The sequence below is a fragment of the Mustelus asterias genome, chromosome 7 (genome assembly GCF_964213995.1).
Source record: "Mustelus asterias chromosome 7, sMusAst1.hap1.1, whole genome shotgun sequence".
NCBI classification, from domain to species: Eukaryota; Metazoa; Chordata; class Chondrichthyes; order Carcharhiniformes; family Triakidae; genus Mustelus; species Mustelus asterias.
Genome location: NC_135807.1, coordinates 111948631 through 111966802, shown reverse-complemented (window position 1 = coordinate 111966802; position 18172 = coordinate 111948631). Strand labels below are relative to the sequence as shown.

At 41.3% G+C, this 18172-nt stretch overlaps 1 protein-coding gene across 18 annotated transcripts in view; it reads left to right on the top strand.

The window, feature by feature from the left end:
• Positions 1-18172, top strand: part of rims2a (regulating synaptic membrane exocytosis 2a) — a 702781-nt gene that overhangs the window by 287875 nt on the left and 396734 nt on the right. For 10 of the 18 annotated variants that reach the window (XM_078216681.1, XM_078216675.1, XM_078216665.1 and 7 more), the window contains one exon: positions 712-814. In XM_078216681.1, coding sequence (XP_078072807.1) covers positions 712-814 — 103 coding nt within the window. Of the gene's footprint in view, positions 1-703; positions 815-2576; positions 2643-18172 lie in introns of all 18 variants that reach the window. The other 8 variants (XM_078216676.1, XM_078216679.1, XM_078216671.1 and 5 more) reach the window with 3 other exon arrangements.

Here is an 18172-nt window from a genome sequence, read left to right as displayed (position 1 = left end):
GTTTTTACTTCTGCTCTTTTATTAATTACATGTCTGCTCTTGCTTATACATATCATTATACTTTATGCTATTAGCGCACTGCTTTCAGTACTTGAGATATAGGCCGGAATTCTCCGGCTATTCACGTGAGCGGGATTCTCTGATCCCGCCAGCAGTGCACCATTGCCCGCGGGTTTCCTGCCGGTATAGGGTGAAGTCAATTGGAATTCCCATTGACAGTGGCAGACCAGAGAATCCCACAGCCAGCAAACAATGCGCCACCTCCCGCCGGCAGGAAACAAGCGCTGGTAGGCCAGAGAATCTCACCCCATATAGTTCAACTCAGCAAAAATTAATTGATGTCAGTGAGGCACATCTTCTGTTTTCAGTTTGAGAAAAATATGCAATATTAAACAAATAAAATATTTGAAATCAGTGACAAAACAGTTTGGGTAAAATTGGTCTTCAGTCGTAATGCAAATCAGACAACAGTGAATTGGCAGCAACAAGAACAATGGGTGCTCAAAACCTCAGTAGGTCTGCCAGTAGTGAATTGGCAGCCTGGTTTACATGCCGCCTGGTTTACATGCCACCTGTTTTTGTAATGTCAAATCCAATGATCAAAGTAGCAATGCCTCTATTTGTGTTATTGGCCAATACAGAGATCCAGCTGGTATCTTAATTTCTTAGAAAACTGCTACAATAGTTGACTTATGTTTTGCAGAAGCTCAGAGCTGGGTCCTCGAAGCAGTCGCTGTTCTCAACAGTACAACACCATCAGCCGAATGGACAGACATAGAATGCTGGATGATCACTATTCTCCGGAGAGAGAAAGGTAATTAGAAATTATTGATTGCCCTGTTTTTCAGGAAAGTGTGTGATATTTTTAAATATGTAACCAATTCAACACAAGCTTGGGCTATTTATTATAAGTTAATGTGGGCAACTTATGGTTCGTGCTTTGTTGGTTTGCGTATCCTTGACAGCTTTCAAGTTGATGTGTATATTTTGGTCCAGTATAATGCCTTTAAATTTAATTTGTATAGCAAGAATTTAAACAGATAGAATTTGTGGTACCACAGGTCTTTTCTTAATTAACGTGAATCTGGATGGACTATTCTTCTAAATAAATTGCAATATTGCTGATGTTTGTTTTAAATGCAGTCAAAATGTTGTAAAGCAATATTTTTCTAGTTAGCTTGAATATGGCAGTGACAAAAGGTACTCTTTGATTCACCGGATTACTCGGTGGGGGGGGGGAGGGGGGGGGGATGGTGGTTTAAATATATAACTACAAAATGGTGGGTTGTTTGACTTTATCATTATTGTTTTTTATAGGGAACTGAAATGTTGTTCATTGTGCAAGGATGATTGTTAAATTATTTTCAGCATTCACTTCCAAAATAGGGAGTGAATCAAGTGATACAGCATTTTCTCAAAAAACAGTCAGCACAATAAAGGATAATTGCCGTTGTTTAAGATTTAAACTAACAGCAGTTTAAGAAAGAATAGTTGGCTACTGATAGTTGGTTTCATCACATTGTTCATTTTAAGTTGGCCAGTATAATTCTCTGACTGGATGTATAGATGCTATTTTGAGTAGGGGGTAGGGGAAGGAACTTTTTTGTAGATATGTTTTCTTAGTCACTCAGGTCTTATGTTTTACATCCTTGTTTCCAGCCTCCCCCACCAACCCCCACCCATGTTGCATGCCTGGACTTTCTCCTGTTGAGCACCCTGGTTATCGGCATGTAGAGTTGTATTGCATCCTTCGCTACGTGTCCCTGGTTCGTTTTTTAATTCCTGTTTGGTAACTCCCAGAGTGTGGTGCCTGATGTCTTGCACCAAACTAAGTCACAAAGTGGAAATGTCTTACTTTTTGAATATAACTCTGTATATAGTAGGGATCAGGTATTAATAATACCATCAAAAAGAGATGTCATCAAGCACTTCCTTACAAGCTGTATGTAAAAATTAGTGGGCCAACCATTTAGGACAAATATTGTTCATTGTTCTGTGCCCAAGATGTTGAGTTGGTAACAAATTTCCCTCCAATCCATCAACTTGGCTGGAGTGGTATATGGTGCATGGAGACTTCACAAAGGGTGGAAAGATAAATACACCATTTTTAAAAAACAGCAATAACCCCTGTCTCCTATTCCAGAAATAATAACCCTGCATAGGGCTCTGATTTCCAGGTGTGTCTTTGTTGTAGATCAATTAACCAGGTATATCTGGGCTCACCTTTGATGACTTGAATTTTCGCACTTCTGGTCCTGTGTTTAAAGCACAATCTGAGGCTAAATTCTTCTGAGTTTATTGTAGTGTTAAACATTAACTTATGGCTTAAACAAATACAGTGGTACTAAAAGTAGCTAATTGTTCCAAGCTGCTAGATTGCCTTCACTAACAACTTACTTTGCAGCATTTAAGCTCCTCTTGGCTTTTGATTAGAAACTATAATCTTCTCGCACATGCTGTTCATCATATTTCTCTCCATTTTCTTCTCTTTTCTGCTCACTGGTGCTGATGACCTTTCTGCCCATTCTTCAAATGCCATACATTTGTCTTTTCCATTACCTCCCACATCGCTGCAGTCAGTATCTTACACTACCTCGATCCAGACACAGTCATGCCATCGAACACCATCACAAGGATTTCAGGTATACTGTAACACGGGTGTGTTGGTGTGTTTTTATTATGTGTGACTACGTTTGCATGTATGTCTGGATATTATGACTAGGAATGAGCATCAGGATAAAATCAAACTCCAGACTTGAAGTTAAAGCTTCTCGGTGTTGGATTTTCCAAGTCAAAGGGCCTCATTTTAACTGTGCGAGTGGGTTAGTTTTGAAGTTAAAATCGGGCCTAAAGTTTTACATTTTAAAAAGGTTTGGCTGCTAGATAGAGAAGAGGCACCGTCAGACTTCTTAAAATCTCACTCAAACAATGTGCACTTATGTACATTCTGCCTTCGAGATGAGACTCTGGATGTTTGGATGCATTCCCACTGATAGATCTCACCTTCATTTGATCACAAAGTATTGACATAAAGTGATAAACTGATTAATCATGAACATGAACAGAAAAAATACTACCTGCGTTATCAAGGCCAGCCACTATCAATTGTGGAAGGTTTTGGAGAGCTGAACATGATATCCCCGATGTGAAAATGTACCATTTAAATCACTATCATTTTTACAACAGGGAAAGGCCACAGAATATCTTTACGTAAATCCAATCTTTAGGTCTGCAAGAGATACAAATGATATAATTTATAACATTGCAGACAGGTTGCTCATCCCTAATTATGATTTACTTTGAATTTATCTCTTTTTCCTTTAAGTAGGATGTACTTCTGTCAAAGTAATGTGATTGATGTTTTTAACTACAATTTAACCATTATAAAATATTATTTTTGTTTACAGGATTACTTAAATAACACTACAGTTAAAAGGAAAAACAATGAACATTAAAAATAGAGATTAAAAGAGAAAAGGCTATAAAGTTGCAGCAGGTCAGCCAGCTTCTGAAGGGGAAGTAGAAAGGTTAAGGTGTGGTGCTAAATCTGACATCAACCTGTTTCTTTTCAGAGACTGATGAATCTGCTGCAATTTTAAGGAGCGTTATTTGGCTCATGAAAATAGGACAGAAATGATAAGATCTTAGGACTTCTGGGATGCATATTTATAGTAACATGCAACCCTTATTGTGACAACAAGAGTGCTAAGTGGTCAGTAACTGTTCGGTGTGCTGCGGTAGAAATGACCAGTTTTTGTCCTTTTACACCATCTTCTGTCATCACAGTTCAATTCAAGAAGGAGTCCCTGCCATACTAAAAATTAATTAATGCAATTGTGATTAATTCCATTTATTCCATTTTTTGTTGATTTTAAAAATATTATCATTTTAACAATGGGTGCTGGTGATGTGAATGAGCGAAATGGAGAAGAGGAATTGCTGAGTCTAAAGGACTTGAATCAAGGTTCATTGATACATTGGTTAGCCCACAGCTGAATCAGCAATCTTGCCACTTCATTAACTTCTCTGATAAAGTATTAAAATGCTCTCCTTTGCCAGTCATTTCACTCACAGTTGTTATCTTGTGCGGTGTCTCATGAGTGTCTTTTAGTTGGCTCATTCCTTCACAAAATCCCGTATGATGATAAAAACAAAATGCACTTAATGCAACGTTAGCATTGGGACTGGGCTGCCCAAATTAGGGACGTCCCCAGCTCAAAACTTGCTGAGCTAATTGAGCTTAATTGGTGAGGTTTTGATTGGCCTAGGTAGGAAGGGGATGGAAAATCAGCCATGGTTCTCTCCAAGTTGCTATCCAATGACTCCTGATGGAAAGTGTGCTTGCCCATGTCTTCCCTTCTCACCAGCAGCTGAAAGCTTATCCCTTCCATGGGACTCACCTACTATATTTCTTTAGAAATTACTTCATTTATTATCAATCTCACTAGATAAATGCAAGTCTTTTTAACTGCTTTCTCAATCATGGTCATATTCTCAAGCCCCTTCACAATCAACCCCTAACCACTCAAGTTTCCTTTTCTTGTTTTGATGCTTGCTAACATTGTAAATGTTCCCCTTGATCAAAAACCATCACATTCATTTTTTAAACCACTGTTACCCATCGCTCCTGAAAAAGAATGCTCCTGACGATGTCTGGCTGCTGCCTCTTCCCTAATCTTTTCACTGAAAATGTTGTGCTTTGAGTCTCCTCTGCTTCCAGGAGCATCCTACACTGATCAAATCACAAAAGGCATCCTCTGTGACTGGCCTATATTATGCTATCCTTCTCTGTCCTCCGCAATCTTCCCATAGTATTCCACAATATTGCAAACCTTATTCTTCACCAGCATGTTATCCAATTCCTTGAAATTGCCCTTGCAATTCAAATCTAGCTTGTGTGCCTCGAGGAAAAAAATTCATCTCTTAGTTTTCCATGGATCTATCCTCAACCCCTCCAAATCCTTTCTGTCCTCGGGTCATCTGAAAACATTTCACAGCCAAGAATTAACTTTCAAAGTGTAGATAATTTTGTAGGCAATATGTGCACAGCAACACTGTAACCACAATTAGAGACCAAATAATCTGCTTTTGATGGTCCTGGTTGAGGGAAGAATGTTAGCCTGGAGACTCGGTTCTTTGAATATGAGGTCCTTCTTCCACCTGAATCAAGGAATGTGGCCTCAATTTAGCATGATCTGAAAGATGGCACCTCTGACAATATATTACTCCCTCAGTACTACAGTGGGATACCAGATAGTGTTTAATGTGTTTAATTCATTTAACTGTTATCCTCCAACTCCAAGGCAATAATTTCACTGACTGAAGTTGAGACAACACAACTTATATCAACTACAAAGCTGACTAAAATCTCTCTTTTTCAGCCTTAGTACAATTTACTTTTCTGAACATGATTAAAGTTTAGGTTTGTTAGAAGTTGGGTTTGTGATGGAACTCAGTTGTAAAGAGTGATACAGCTTTAGAAAAGCCACAGTTAGTTTGAAATATTGTCACTGTCTTTTATTGTTTTGCATTTACTGCATGATTTTGTCTTCACTCATTCCCTGTCTTCATGATATGTCTTACTGGGCTGATCAATGTGGTATTGATGCACATGGTCTCTTATTTATTTATTTAACCATTTTTTAATTCTGCTGAGGAATTGAAAATAGCACAAATAAAATATATACAGATGCTTGTACTCCATTTTGTGTACAATTAAACATAAGGTTCAACCAGAGTCTCATTTATTAGGTTTCAACATGCTATTCAGAAGCAATTCTGGAAGGTGTTTCCACATTTTTAAATGAGATTCTATTCTATTTCTAGTGTATACTATCCTATTTCCAGCCGATTCATGATTACAACCATTGAATCCCAGCAGTTTTTGCTCTACTGCAGTCGAAGTTTCTGAGGATTCTTTAATGTGAACCCATTTTTTGCCATTGTGAAGCAGAAGTATCCCACTGTTCTACTCAATGGTGGTGTTTCAAGTTTCATTTAGGTTACTGGTTGTTATTGACTTATTCAGTTATTGTTTCTATGCAGTGTTCCTGCATCTTTGAAAATGTTGATGGAGCCATCGTTACTTAATGTCACTTCTGTAACTGATTTCTTCTATCTCACTGGGGGCATTTGGCCTCATTAAGAAGCTGGCACAGATCTGTCATTTTCATAAGGTTTCCTGGAGGAACGCTCTTGGAGAAAGTGCGCTCTTTACTTCCTTCTCCAATTTAGAGGGAAATAGAAGAAAGCACGTCTAAAATATGAAGCCAAAGTGACAAGCTAATTCAGGAAATATTTTCTTATCTTTTATGAAGTACACTCCATCATGATTCTCAGGAATCAACTGCACATTATTCTTTACTTAGTTTGCAATAAAAGTAAAGAATATTCTCAGTGTTTCAGTGTGCTGATAGTTAGCTTTGTGATTGAGTTACAAGCTCAAAAAATGGCACAGAGCTGAATTAAAGCAACCACAAATATCTTGTGACATTACTTGGGGATTCATCCACAGGAATTCAAAGAGCCACAAAAATCAAAGATAAAGGGCATAAATGAATCTGAATTTGATCATTCAAACTGATGTACAGTTTTCCAGCAATAATTGTACATTATTTCTTGATAAACTTCCAGAAATAATGTCATGATCATTAGCCATTTTTTCTAAATACTATAGAGAAAACTGAGCTCTGCCGCTGATAGACTAAGAGTAAAATCACATGTATTATCGATTATAAAGCAACTGAATTGGAATTTTAAAAATATTTTGAGATTCGCAAAACTACACCTTTATTATTAACGCAAAATGCTGTGGATGTTGGAAATTTGAAATAAAAACAGAAAATGCTTTAAGTACTCAGCAAGTCAAGCAACAGCAGTGGAATGTAACAAGGAGGAGGCCCATTCCTACCTATAAAACTGACAACACCCCCACCAAACAAGTCTCTGAAAACCGCAAGTGAATTAAGTCCCTGATTGGCAGCAGGAATCCTGAGGTCAGGGATCCCAGTTCCACAGGAGACATTTAATTACTGGACCCCCCCTTCCCGCAACCAGTCGGGCAGAAACCCCATCCCCAAGTTCTGCCGTCCAATAAGGCCTAATGAGGGGGTGCTCATTTAAGACAGATTCGAGGAAAAATTTCTTCTCTCAAAGAGAGGCAAATCTTTGGAATTCTTTACCCCAGAAAGCTGAGAAGGCTGAGTCCTTGAACATTTTCAAGGCTGAGATCGGTAGGTTTTTAATTAGTATGGGAATTACGGATTATGGAGACAAGGCAGGAAAGTGGACATTGGGTGTTAGATCAGCCATGATCTTATTAAATGGTGGAATAGGATTGAAGGGCTGAATGGCCTACTCCTGTTCCTATTTCTTATGGTCTTATGGTCTTAATCAGAGGCCGGCAGTTCGTCATTACTGGCAGCGCCACCAGGACCTTCGCCAGGATCCGTGGAGGAAGGTAAGTGACATAAGTGATAGCAGAATGAGGTTGCAGGGAGGGGGTCACCAGCAAAGGGGGTGGTTTGGAGGACAGGCTCTACTCCCCTCACCCCCTCGCTCAATCAGCCACAGAGTGCCTGTGAATGAGAGACACCCATTGTACTAGGCCGGAAGAAATCCTGATAGTATTTGCTTGTCATCCTCCTAGCATCTCGGTTCCCTTGTCTGCCATTGTTTGATTACCAGCAATACGAAGATGAGGCCTTTAAGTGGGCATTAATCGTCGGAGTAAGAGGGCTAATTGGCACTCAGGTGGGAAGGCTGCACAAAACCTTCCTGCCCCAGACTTAATCGGGCAGAGGCAGAAAGGAGGCAAGGTTCCTACCCTGCACCCCTCCGCCTGCCCAAATGCTTCCCCCACCTCACATCGGCCTCACTTCATTAAATTCAGCCCAAAGCTTTGTTTTCAGGTCAATAAGTTTACATCAGAACTTAGTAAGTTGTTTGTAACCACCTTCAGATATCTGCTGTTGTTCGGGTAATCTCCCAGGTTTTAATTAATCCCTGGATAACAGTCCCGAAAGATCAATTATTCTACTTGTCTATTGATGCTCCACAAAGTCACTCCCAAAATATGTTTTGGATATGTAATCACACTGCAGGCATTCAGTGCTCCTTACCTAATTCTTCATTGATATCTGCTCATATTAGTCTAATTTAAACTGTTGAAAATAGGGAAAGCTATTTTTATCCAAGAGTGCAACTTTGATTATAAAAGTGATGGATAGACTTGGTTTGCTTGCTGGGTATATTACTGTCAGTGTACGGAGAACTGAAACTTTGTGTAAAGCTGAACCCATAATCTGTTTTTAATCAGTTATACAAAGCACCAGATCAGAGGCCCAGATCCTCCAGTCTCAGGATGGTTGGAGACTGGATGGACCCCAGAAGATGCGCTCTGAGGCTCCCGGAATTCCCAATGCAAGGACACTGCGGGAATTACTCAGGAAGTTTCAAAGGACATTTCCACTATATCCAGAACCCACCAAAAGGTCCTCAACTCTGAGTTAAGAATCTGAGACTTAGGAGGGTTCTGACTCATTTACCTGGATAATTACCCAGGAAATGTTGGACTGAAGAAAACCGGTTCTAACCGTGGAGTACCTATACAAATGATCCCTCCCACTGACCCCTTCGACTCCAGCCCCTGACACCCTGACCCTCCTCACCCTTCCATCCGACACCCCATCAAACCTCACACTTGCCGGCCCACCCCTACCCACTGACGCCCCCAGACACACTGACTCCTTTCCCAACCCGTAAACTCCTCACCCTCCCCTCTAACACTCCATCAACCCTTAGACTCCCACTAACAAAGGACACCTCAGACCCTCCAACTCCTCCCCAATCCTCCAACTAACCATGAACCTCCAAATACCCCCCGAACCTCTGACTACCTCCAGATCCTCTGGACAAAATTTTCCACACTCTGTAAAGAGTCCTGGCTGAGGTGAGAAAGTGCGTGCAGCTCACTTGTTGCACAGCCAGCTTTTCTTTCCAGATAGTCCAGCACTCTATGCAGAAAAATCCTGGAGGCATGGCCCATGCCATCACATGGGCGGGACCAGAGAAAGCTGGTAACCGGGAATCCTGGGGGGCACCCTGGTCTCCAATAGAAACAGGAATCATCTCCCCACTCTTCCCCCACCACCCCCCTCCCCACATGCACATGGAGAACTCACCCCCGCCAAGCACAGGGAACAACCACCAAGCACAGGGGACAACCCCCATCCCCAGACAAGAGAAACACCACACACAGTCACAGTGGTTACCCATCCCAACTAACAAGGGGAACCCCCCTTTTATTGAATCACCAGCGGGTTCCCATCGCCTGGTTCTTATTTTTAAAAAATAGTTGTAAACCACATCATGTTGGCATGGGGGGTATTCCAAAAATGAGGGGACAATACAGTGGGGAGAATCGGAAAAAGAGATCTTGCTGGTGAGCTTCTCATTTTCACGATAGTTTATGCCCATGTCACTGTTTGTGCCCAGTCAACACAAGTGCAAAATCACATCCCCTGTCTACTCTCTGACTCCACTCCCTGACCTTCTAACTCTGCCCAACCTTCTGACCCCACCCTCCAACCGTCTGATTCCCCCTAACTCTGTATGATCCTACCTCACCATCCTATCCACTCTGCTACTCTACCCATCCAATCACCTACCACCCTATTCACCATGCCACTTACCAAACTGCCACCTAACTACCCTATCCACCCGATGCAACTGGCACCCTACTCACCATGCCACTCCACCCACCCTTCCATACTACCCAGCTGGAACCCTACTCAAGCTGCAACCCTGTCCACTTAACTCATTCATGAACGCACTGAAAAGCTTTTCAGTGTGCTAGTGAATGAAGATTTACCGGAATATGGCAGCTAGTGCCTTAAAATAGGTGTTTGTCTTGACTTCCCCTGATGATCTGCTCAATGAAGGAGGCCTCCCAGAACAGGTATGCTGCACATTTCGGAAGATGCCTGGTTTAGAAGTCTGGGGCAGAAATGCAGACTTCCAGCGTGTGTAAAAAAACTAAGAGCAGAATGGCAATCTAACTGTGATTGCCACTTCTCAGAAGATTTGGCTCTCTAATTTCCATATTAAGCTTCTCAACTACACATGAAACCACATTTGTGAGCACATATTGAAGAATTGCATGGAGTTTATTATGGTCCCAATTTGATAGGGGCATAAAAAATTGTGCTAATCTGTGCACTTGCATCTCCATTCTGCGCTCCTGTTAACAATGTTATTATCCCCACACTTTGGGCTTATTTGAAAAACAGGAAATCCTTTAATTTTATTGGGCAGGCAACAGTGTAATATATAGACCATTATCAGCTGTCTTCGAGCTGAGGTGATAAAGTGCGTGCATGGATTTAAAGTGCAGTAAAAAATAGAATATATAGCAGGAAATAAGATCAGTATCATTAACAAGTACAGTAGTAAAGTGCTGTATTAAATAATGTAAATGCTTACAAGTTTTATTTATCTAATGTCGCTTTTTTCCAATGTTCATTGTAGTTACATTTCTCTTTTATTTTATTTTTAGCAACATGTACCATATAGTTTATCCTCTCTATCGGGAAGATGCAATAAGGTTACTTCGTTCCCAAAAGATGAACCGCACATATTCTGAGGGTGCTTACAATGTTCTTGAGAGGTACTAATGCTGACATTGGTCTCGCTTTGTAAGAACTATTAATCTGTTCACATCTGCCGATGTCAGAGAGATGTCATTACTCACAACTGTGTGATGCAGTTAGCAATATTGCCTGACACATTAGGTAGTGTAGTGGTTGTGGGCATGGTAGTGCAGTGGTCTTGTTACTGGAGGCCTAGACTGATCATTCAAATGCCATCATGTCCTTTTTTCAGAATTTGAATTCAGTTTAAGATAATGGAAAATTTGATTTTTTTTCTTCCAATATCAATTTAAGTGACCACTAAAAGCTATCGGATTGCAAAAATCCAGCTGGTTCACTAACATTTCTTTTTGCGGAATGAAGCTTGCTGACCTGTCTTGCATGCGACTCCAGTCCCAAACCAATGTGATAATCCAAAAAGCCTTCTGCTGTGGATGAGCAAATCATTCAATTTCAAGACTATCAGGGAATGGCAATAGTTTCTGGCTTTGGAGGTGGTGCCTATATTGTGAGATTGAATTAAAGAAAACATAGAGTCATAGAGGTTCACAGCATGGAAACAGGCCCTTCAGCCCAACTTGTGCATGCCGCCCTTTTTTTTTAAAACCCCTAAGCTAATCCCAATTGCCCGCATTTGGCCCATATCCCTCTATACCCATTGTACCCATGTAACTATCTGAATGCTTTTTAAAAGATAAAATTGTACCCGCCTCTACTACTACCTCTAGCAGCTTGTTCCACACACCCACCACCCTCTGTGTGAAAAAATTGCCCCTCTGGACACTTTTGTATCTCTCCCCTCTCACCTTAAACCTATGCCCTCTAGTTTTAGACTCCCCTACCTTTGGGAAAAGATATTGACTATCTACCTTGTCTATGCCCTCATTATTTTATAGACCTCTATGGTCACCCCTCAGCCTCCTACGTTCCAGAGAAAAAAGTCCCAGTCTATTCAGCCTCTCCTTATAACTCAATCCATCAAGTCCTGGTAGCATCCTAGTAAATCTTTTCTGCACTCTTTCTCGTTTAATAATATCCTTTCTATAATAGGGTGACCAGAATTGCACACAGTATTCCAAGTGTGGCCTTACCAATGGCTTGTACAACTTCAACAAGACGTCTCAACTCCTGTATTCAATGTTCTGACCGATGAAACCAAGCATGCCGAATGCCTTCTTCACCACTCTGTCCACCTGTGACTCCACTTTCAAGGAGCTATGAACATGTACCCCTAGATCCTTTTGTTCTGTAACTCTCCCCAACTCCCTACCATTAACTGAGTAAGCCCTGCCCTGGTTCAATCTACCAAAATGCATCACCTCGCATTTGTCTAAATTAAACTCCATCTGCCATTCGTCAGCCCACTGGCCCAATTGATCAAGATCCCATTGCAATTGGAGATAACCTTCTTCACTGTCCACTATGCCACCAATCTTGGTGTCATCTGCAAACTTACTAATCATGCCCCCTATATTCTCATCCAAATCATTAATATAAATGACAAATAACAGTGGGCCCAGCACTGATCCCTGAGGCACACCGCTGGTCACAGGCCTCCAGTTTGAAAAACAACTCTCTACAACCATTTTGTACCTCACCCTGGATCCCGTGAGATTTAACTTTGTGCAACAACCTACCATGCGGTACCTTGTCAAAGGCCTTGCTAAAGTCCATGTAGACAACATCAACTGCACTGCCCTCATCTACCTTCTTGGTTACCCCTTCAAAAAACTCAATCAAATTTGTGAGACATGGTTTTCCACTCACAAAGCCATGCTGACTGTCCCTAATCTGTCCTTGCATCTCTAAATGCCTGTAGATCCTGTCTCTCAAAATACCTTCCAACAATTTACTCACCACAGATGTGAGGCTCACTGGCCTGTAGTTCCCAAGCTTTTCCCTGCAGCCCTTCTTAAACAAAGGCACAACATTTGCCATTCTCCAATCTTCAGGCACCTCACCCATGACTATCGATGATTCAAATATCTTGGCTAGGGGACCCGCAATTTCCTCCCTAGCCTCCCACAACATCCTGGGATATACCTCATCAGGTCCCGCAGATTTATCTACCTTGATGCGCTTTAAGACTTCCAGCACCTCCTTCTCTGTAATATGTACACTCCTCAAGACATCACTATTTATTTCCCCAAGTTCCCTAACATCCACGCTTTTCTCAACAGTAAATACTGATGAGAAATATTCATTTAGGATCTCACCCATCTCTTGTGGATCCGCACATAGATGACCTTGTTGATCCTTAAGAGGCCCTACTCTCTCCCTTGTTACTCTTTTGCCCTTTATGTATTGATAGAAACATGCTTCCACGACAATTGGAATATAAAGCCAATTCAGTACTTGTGCTTTTTAACACCAGCAGTGAAAGAGAAATAATTGAACTCCCAAACTAATAATACCAGGCCAACAAATGAGTATAAAAGGATTTGTCTAGGAGAAACCAGCTGCCGGACTCTGAGTTAGTTTTCTGTATTTTAGCATATTGTTCACTTAAAATTACTTTTACATTTAATTTTTTCATCCTTGATTGCAACTATTAAAATAATATTTTTCAAAAGGTCCTATCATTAATCGTTGTGCCAATGTACATAATACATTTCTGTTTGATCCACAGCACATATTTCCAAGGCTTATTTGTGTTCCAAGTTTTCTTCCCAGTTGCAGGAAGGTTAAATTGTCATCAGCATTATTGCTGCAATTGAGTTTATAACATGTCTAAAGCATGTAACTACTACTTGAATTGAGAGCTCAAAAACAGCTCCTGATCATGTCCGCAGTGGACATACACTGCAAATGACACTGGTTACATTGTTACTTTTTGCTATTGAGGCTACTGCCAATATGAAGAGCAATTTGTAGCATTTAGTAGCAACTTGTTAGTCTGCATTGCACAACGAGCTTTCGAATTGAAAGGGGAAAATATTTGGTTTGAATGTGCTTCTTGCATGTTTTGTGGGAACTACAATATGCTGATTGGAGCACCTAAGATAAAGGCTGAAAAAGGTTGCCAGAATCTTGGGATTATTCCGAATTTCTGTCCTCTTGTGATCAAAGACCCATAAATGGTTCTAGAATAATACACATTTTAAGATTTCTGGTTTAGATTGCCATTACTATGAGATCACATTGGGGTGCACTGATTATCCTCATGCATATTGCTGGTGACACGAAGTCATATTGCATTCAAAATTAAACCTTTTCTCTTCTCCTTTAAGTTTTTACATCAATTTTTTTGCCAGAGATTAATCTAGAATTATTTATTTTAAAAATAAATATTCACTGTATAGGATTAATATTGTTTTATAATGTGAGCCTGCATTCATTGAACATTTTGCACAAGTAGTCTAAAATGCAATTAATTAGCTTCACATTCAGGCTATTTATTGAAGGTAATTATATACAGGGATTTAGTAGCTACTTCTTGGAGTCAAGTTTAAAAACTCCAATCCCACTGTTGATTTTAAAATGAAATTTTGCTTACAAATGGTGTACTTTTCTGTTCATACAATTTCTAAAAGACAATCTAATTAATATAAAATAACACAAAAAATGCTCCAAAAATCATTTGCAGAGAGAGAAACAAAGTTAATGGGTGAAGTTCTCTCGCACCCGGGTGATGAGCTGGGAGTTGGGCAAGTTGAAGCCCAATATTCTTAAAATTTCCTGTAGGCTGCTGGGTGCAGACTGCACTTATTGCAAAAGGTTAAGGAGACAATTAGCAGGTACTTTCTGCAGGATCTTTATGGATGTTCCAAAGGGTGAACTGAAGAAATGGAGCTTCCGAGCCTCACCAGCTTTAAGAAGGTGGGAGCTCAGCAGCAAGTCATTTTGGGTGAAGCTGACAGCCATTGTGAACAGCAGCATTATAGCACAGGGAAGGTGAGAATAAATAAATCATGTGAGTGACAAACTGATGCCTGGGCAAACTTGGAAAACATATCAGAGGCATAAAGATTTCCAGATCTCTCAGATCTTATGAATGGAAAATAAGGGCAATGAGAGCTATTAAGAGATAAGAGCAGCAAGTTTCAATGGACCCCATGCACTCCCTTTTTGAGACATCCAGTGAGGAGGCACTTGAGAGAGCAAGTGAAATGTAGCCACGGGGAGCGGAGCTACAACACTCAAGAGAAGCAAGACACTCATGAGGATGGGTAGAGGTAAGGGAGCGGATCGTGCAGTGAGAAAGGCGCAGAGGACAACACAACAACACATATGCACAGAAGATGCTGCTCACCAGAGAGGGTTTACAGAGAGAGGTTTTGCTTCTCGAAAATATCAGAGAATCAGCATTTGCAAAAACTGTGCCTGTCCAGGGAGGTTGTCACAGAGCTGTACAATATGATGGAGGAGGATCTGAGCCCAATGCAAGTCATTGGGCACCTGTTGCCTGAGTCTGTGAACATCAGTGGTTCTCCAGCATCACTCCAGGTTTCCGCTGGAGGCATCTGTGGCATTTCTCAATCTGTGGCCCATTAGTGTAGCAAGCTGGTCTTGGATCCCATCTTCAAGAGGGCCAGCCAATACATTTGGCATCAGGGCAGAGAGGGCAGACTGGCCAATAATAAAGCTGATGATGATGTGGAGATGCCAGCATTGGACTGGGGTAAACACAGTAAGGAGTCTAACAACACCAGGTTAAAGTCCAACAGGTTTATTTGGTAGCAAACGCCACTAGCTTTTGGAGCGCTGCTCCTTCGTCAGGTGAGTAAAGCACCAGAGGGACTACAGACAATACGCAATAACATAGCACCAGGGAGGCTCGTGAGTTACTCATACAGAGATGTTTTTCCTGAGCCTTCCTCAGATGCCCATGTAAACAATTCAGTCTTCTGGTTCCTAAAGCCCTATTGACTTTTACTTTCATGCTCTTGCTATCTTCTTGGTCGCATCATGACACCAAGCCAAGACATACATAACACATTGACCTCTCTCAGTCCAGACCTTTCCATTACATCTTCTCTCGAGCACTAATAGCTATTAAGGGCCCAATAGTGCAGAAATGAGTACAGAAGACTTTATGTGGTCCTACACATTATCATTCATTTGACACATTCAGCCAACAATAAACTATCACCAATGATACTGAAGTGCAGCTAAGTGGATTCAAACGTGCAATTGCAGGAGCTTCAACTTTGTGCTCCCACTACACAAGCCGCTGATGTGTAGGCTGCTTGCTTTTTTGCTCCGTTGTTTTAGATTACTGTGGATGCTTTAGACCTAGAGAGTCCCAACCACTGGCATCTGTGCAGGAGGTGCCTCTGTCTTCAAGACTTCATGAGGCATGGGTGTCACAACCAGAGGGCCGAGGAGCTGCTATCCATGCCTAGAGCAGCTTGAGAGGAGCTATTAGGGACATCAGGAAACCGCACCACTACCTTTTGAAGGCATATCTATCCCTTCACACCTGAGGTATATGAGTATCTGACGAGGAATTAGGTCCGTCTTGCCCACCCATTGCTCCACAGAGTTCATGGATGAGCTAATGGCATTAGGTCAACCCTCAGCTCCTGCATCTGCTGCTTCTTATTCACTCATTCTGGAGGTATGAGCATGGCTGGCAAGGCCAGCAGATATTGTCCATACCAAATTGCCCTTGAGAAGGTAGTCATGAGCCATCTCCTGGAACCACTACAATGCATATGGTGTAAGTACACCCACAGTGCTTTTCTGTGATGGAATTCCAGGATTTGACTCAGCAACAATGAAGGAACGGTAATATAATTCCAAGTCAGGGTGATGTGGGCCTGGAGACTTGTAGCTGTTGGTGTTCCCATGCATCTGTTGGCCTAATCCTTGAAGGTGGTAGAGGTTACAGATTTGGAAGGTGCTGCCAAGTTGTTGCATGCATCTATCTTGTGGGTTGTAATACATTACTGCCAATTTGCATCAGTGGTGGAGGATGGATGGCTTGCTTATCAAGTAGGCTGCTTTGTCTTGGTGGTGGTGTTGGACTTCTTGAGTGTTGTTGGAGCTGCACTCATCCATCAGACTCCTGACTTATGCCTTATAGATGGTGGACAGGCTTTAGAGGGTTAAGAGATAAGTTACTTGTGCTGAATTCCCTGCCTCTGACCTGCCCTTGTAGCTATTGTATTTATACAACTAGTGCAGCTCAGTTTCTGGTCAATGATAATACCCAGAGTTTTGGCAGGGGATTCAGTGATGGCAACACATCGAAGAGAAATGGTTACATTCTCTCAGTTTGAGATTGTCATTGTGCTATATTTTGCATGAATATTACTTGCCTCTGAATATAATCTAGGTCTTGCTTCATGCAGGCATGAACTGCTTCAGATTCTAAGGAGTCACAAGTATGTTCAATACTGGGTGCTGTGCTGGATGTGGCTCTCTTAAGGTCATATTCTCAATGGAGGACGCCATGCATCCATACCCCAGAGACATAGCCGCATTCATGGCTGGGTATGTGGATGGGCTCTCTGGCGTATTTCTGAGTACAGCATTTGTTTCGGCACTCTTGAGTTAGGGATTCTGACGCATGTCTCATCGCTCTCAACTGATGTGATATTATCACGGCCTCACTACTTTAGTATGTCTGTGTTTTAGAGGACATTGATATCATCACCTTTGGTTTGCAAGATCCTTCTAATGCAGCATTGATGTTGTTATAGGATCTTGATATGGCATCTGTAAGTTGTCTAAGCTTCAGAACCAAGGGTAAGCGTGGGGAGAATCACTGCCTAGAGATTTTGAGTTTTGTGTTGGATCTAATGTCAGGATTCACAAATACTTAAGTATGTTACCACAGTCTGAGCTAGCACATTAGATTCAGTGGTGTATCTCTTCATCAGTGTTAACTTTTTGGATCGATATCCTCCAACATATGGGAAGTGAGGAACATTTTCCAACATGTTATCATGAATTTCAGCTAAAGGATGCATTGATTTGATATGTTTGTTTTGATCTGGTAGAGGACTTTGGTCTCCCTGGTGTTCAGGACAAGTCCCATGTTCTTGTAGGCTTTGGTGAATACGTCAACTACCTGTTGTTCATTTGGTGTGCTGCAGGAAGCTGAGGACAGAGAAGTCAATGTGAGAACAAAGTGGAGAATTAAAATCAGGTTAAACTCCAACAGGTTTATTTGGTATCACGAGCTTTAGGAGCGCTACACCTTCATCAGGTAAATGACTCACCTGATGAAGGAGCAGTGCTCCGAAAGCTTGTGATACCAATTAAACCTATTGGACTTTAACCTGGTGTTGTGAGACTTCTTACTATGTCCACCCCAGTCCAACACCGGCATCATCACCACATGAGAATTAAAATGGCAAACAAACAGAAGTTGGGAGTCAAACCTGTAGATTGAATGGAGATGTTCCACAAAGCAGTCACCCAATTTAGTCTTTCCAGTGTAGAGCACAACACACTGTAAACAGCATATACAATTGAAATATATAAATTGAAAGAAGGACATGCAAATTGCTGTCCTACCTAGAAGGAGTCATAGAATCCCTACAGTGCAGAAGGAGGCCATTTGTGTTCTTAAT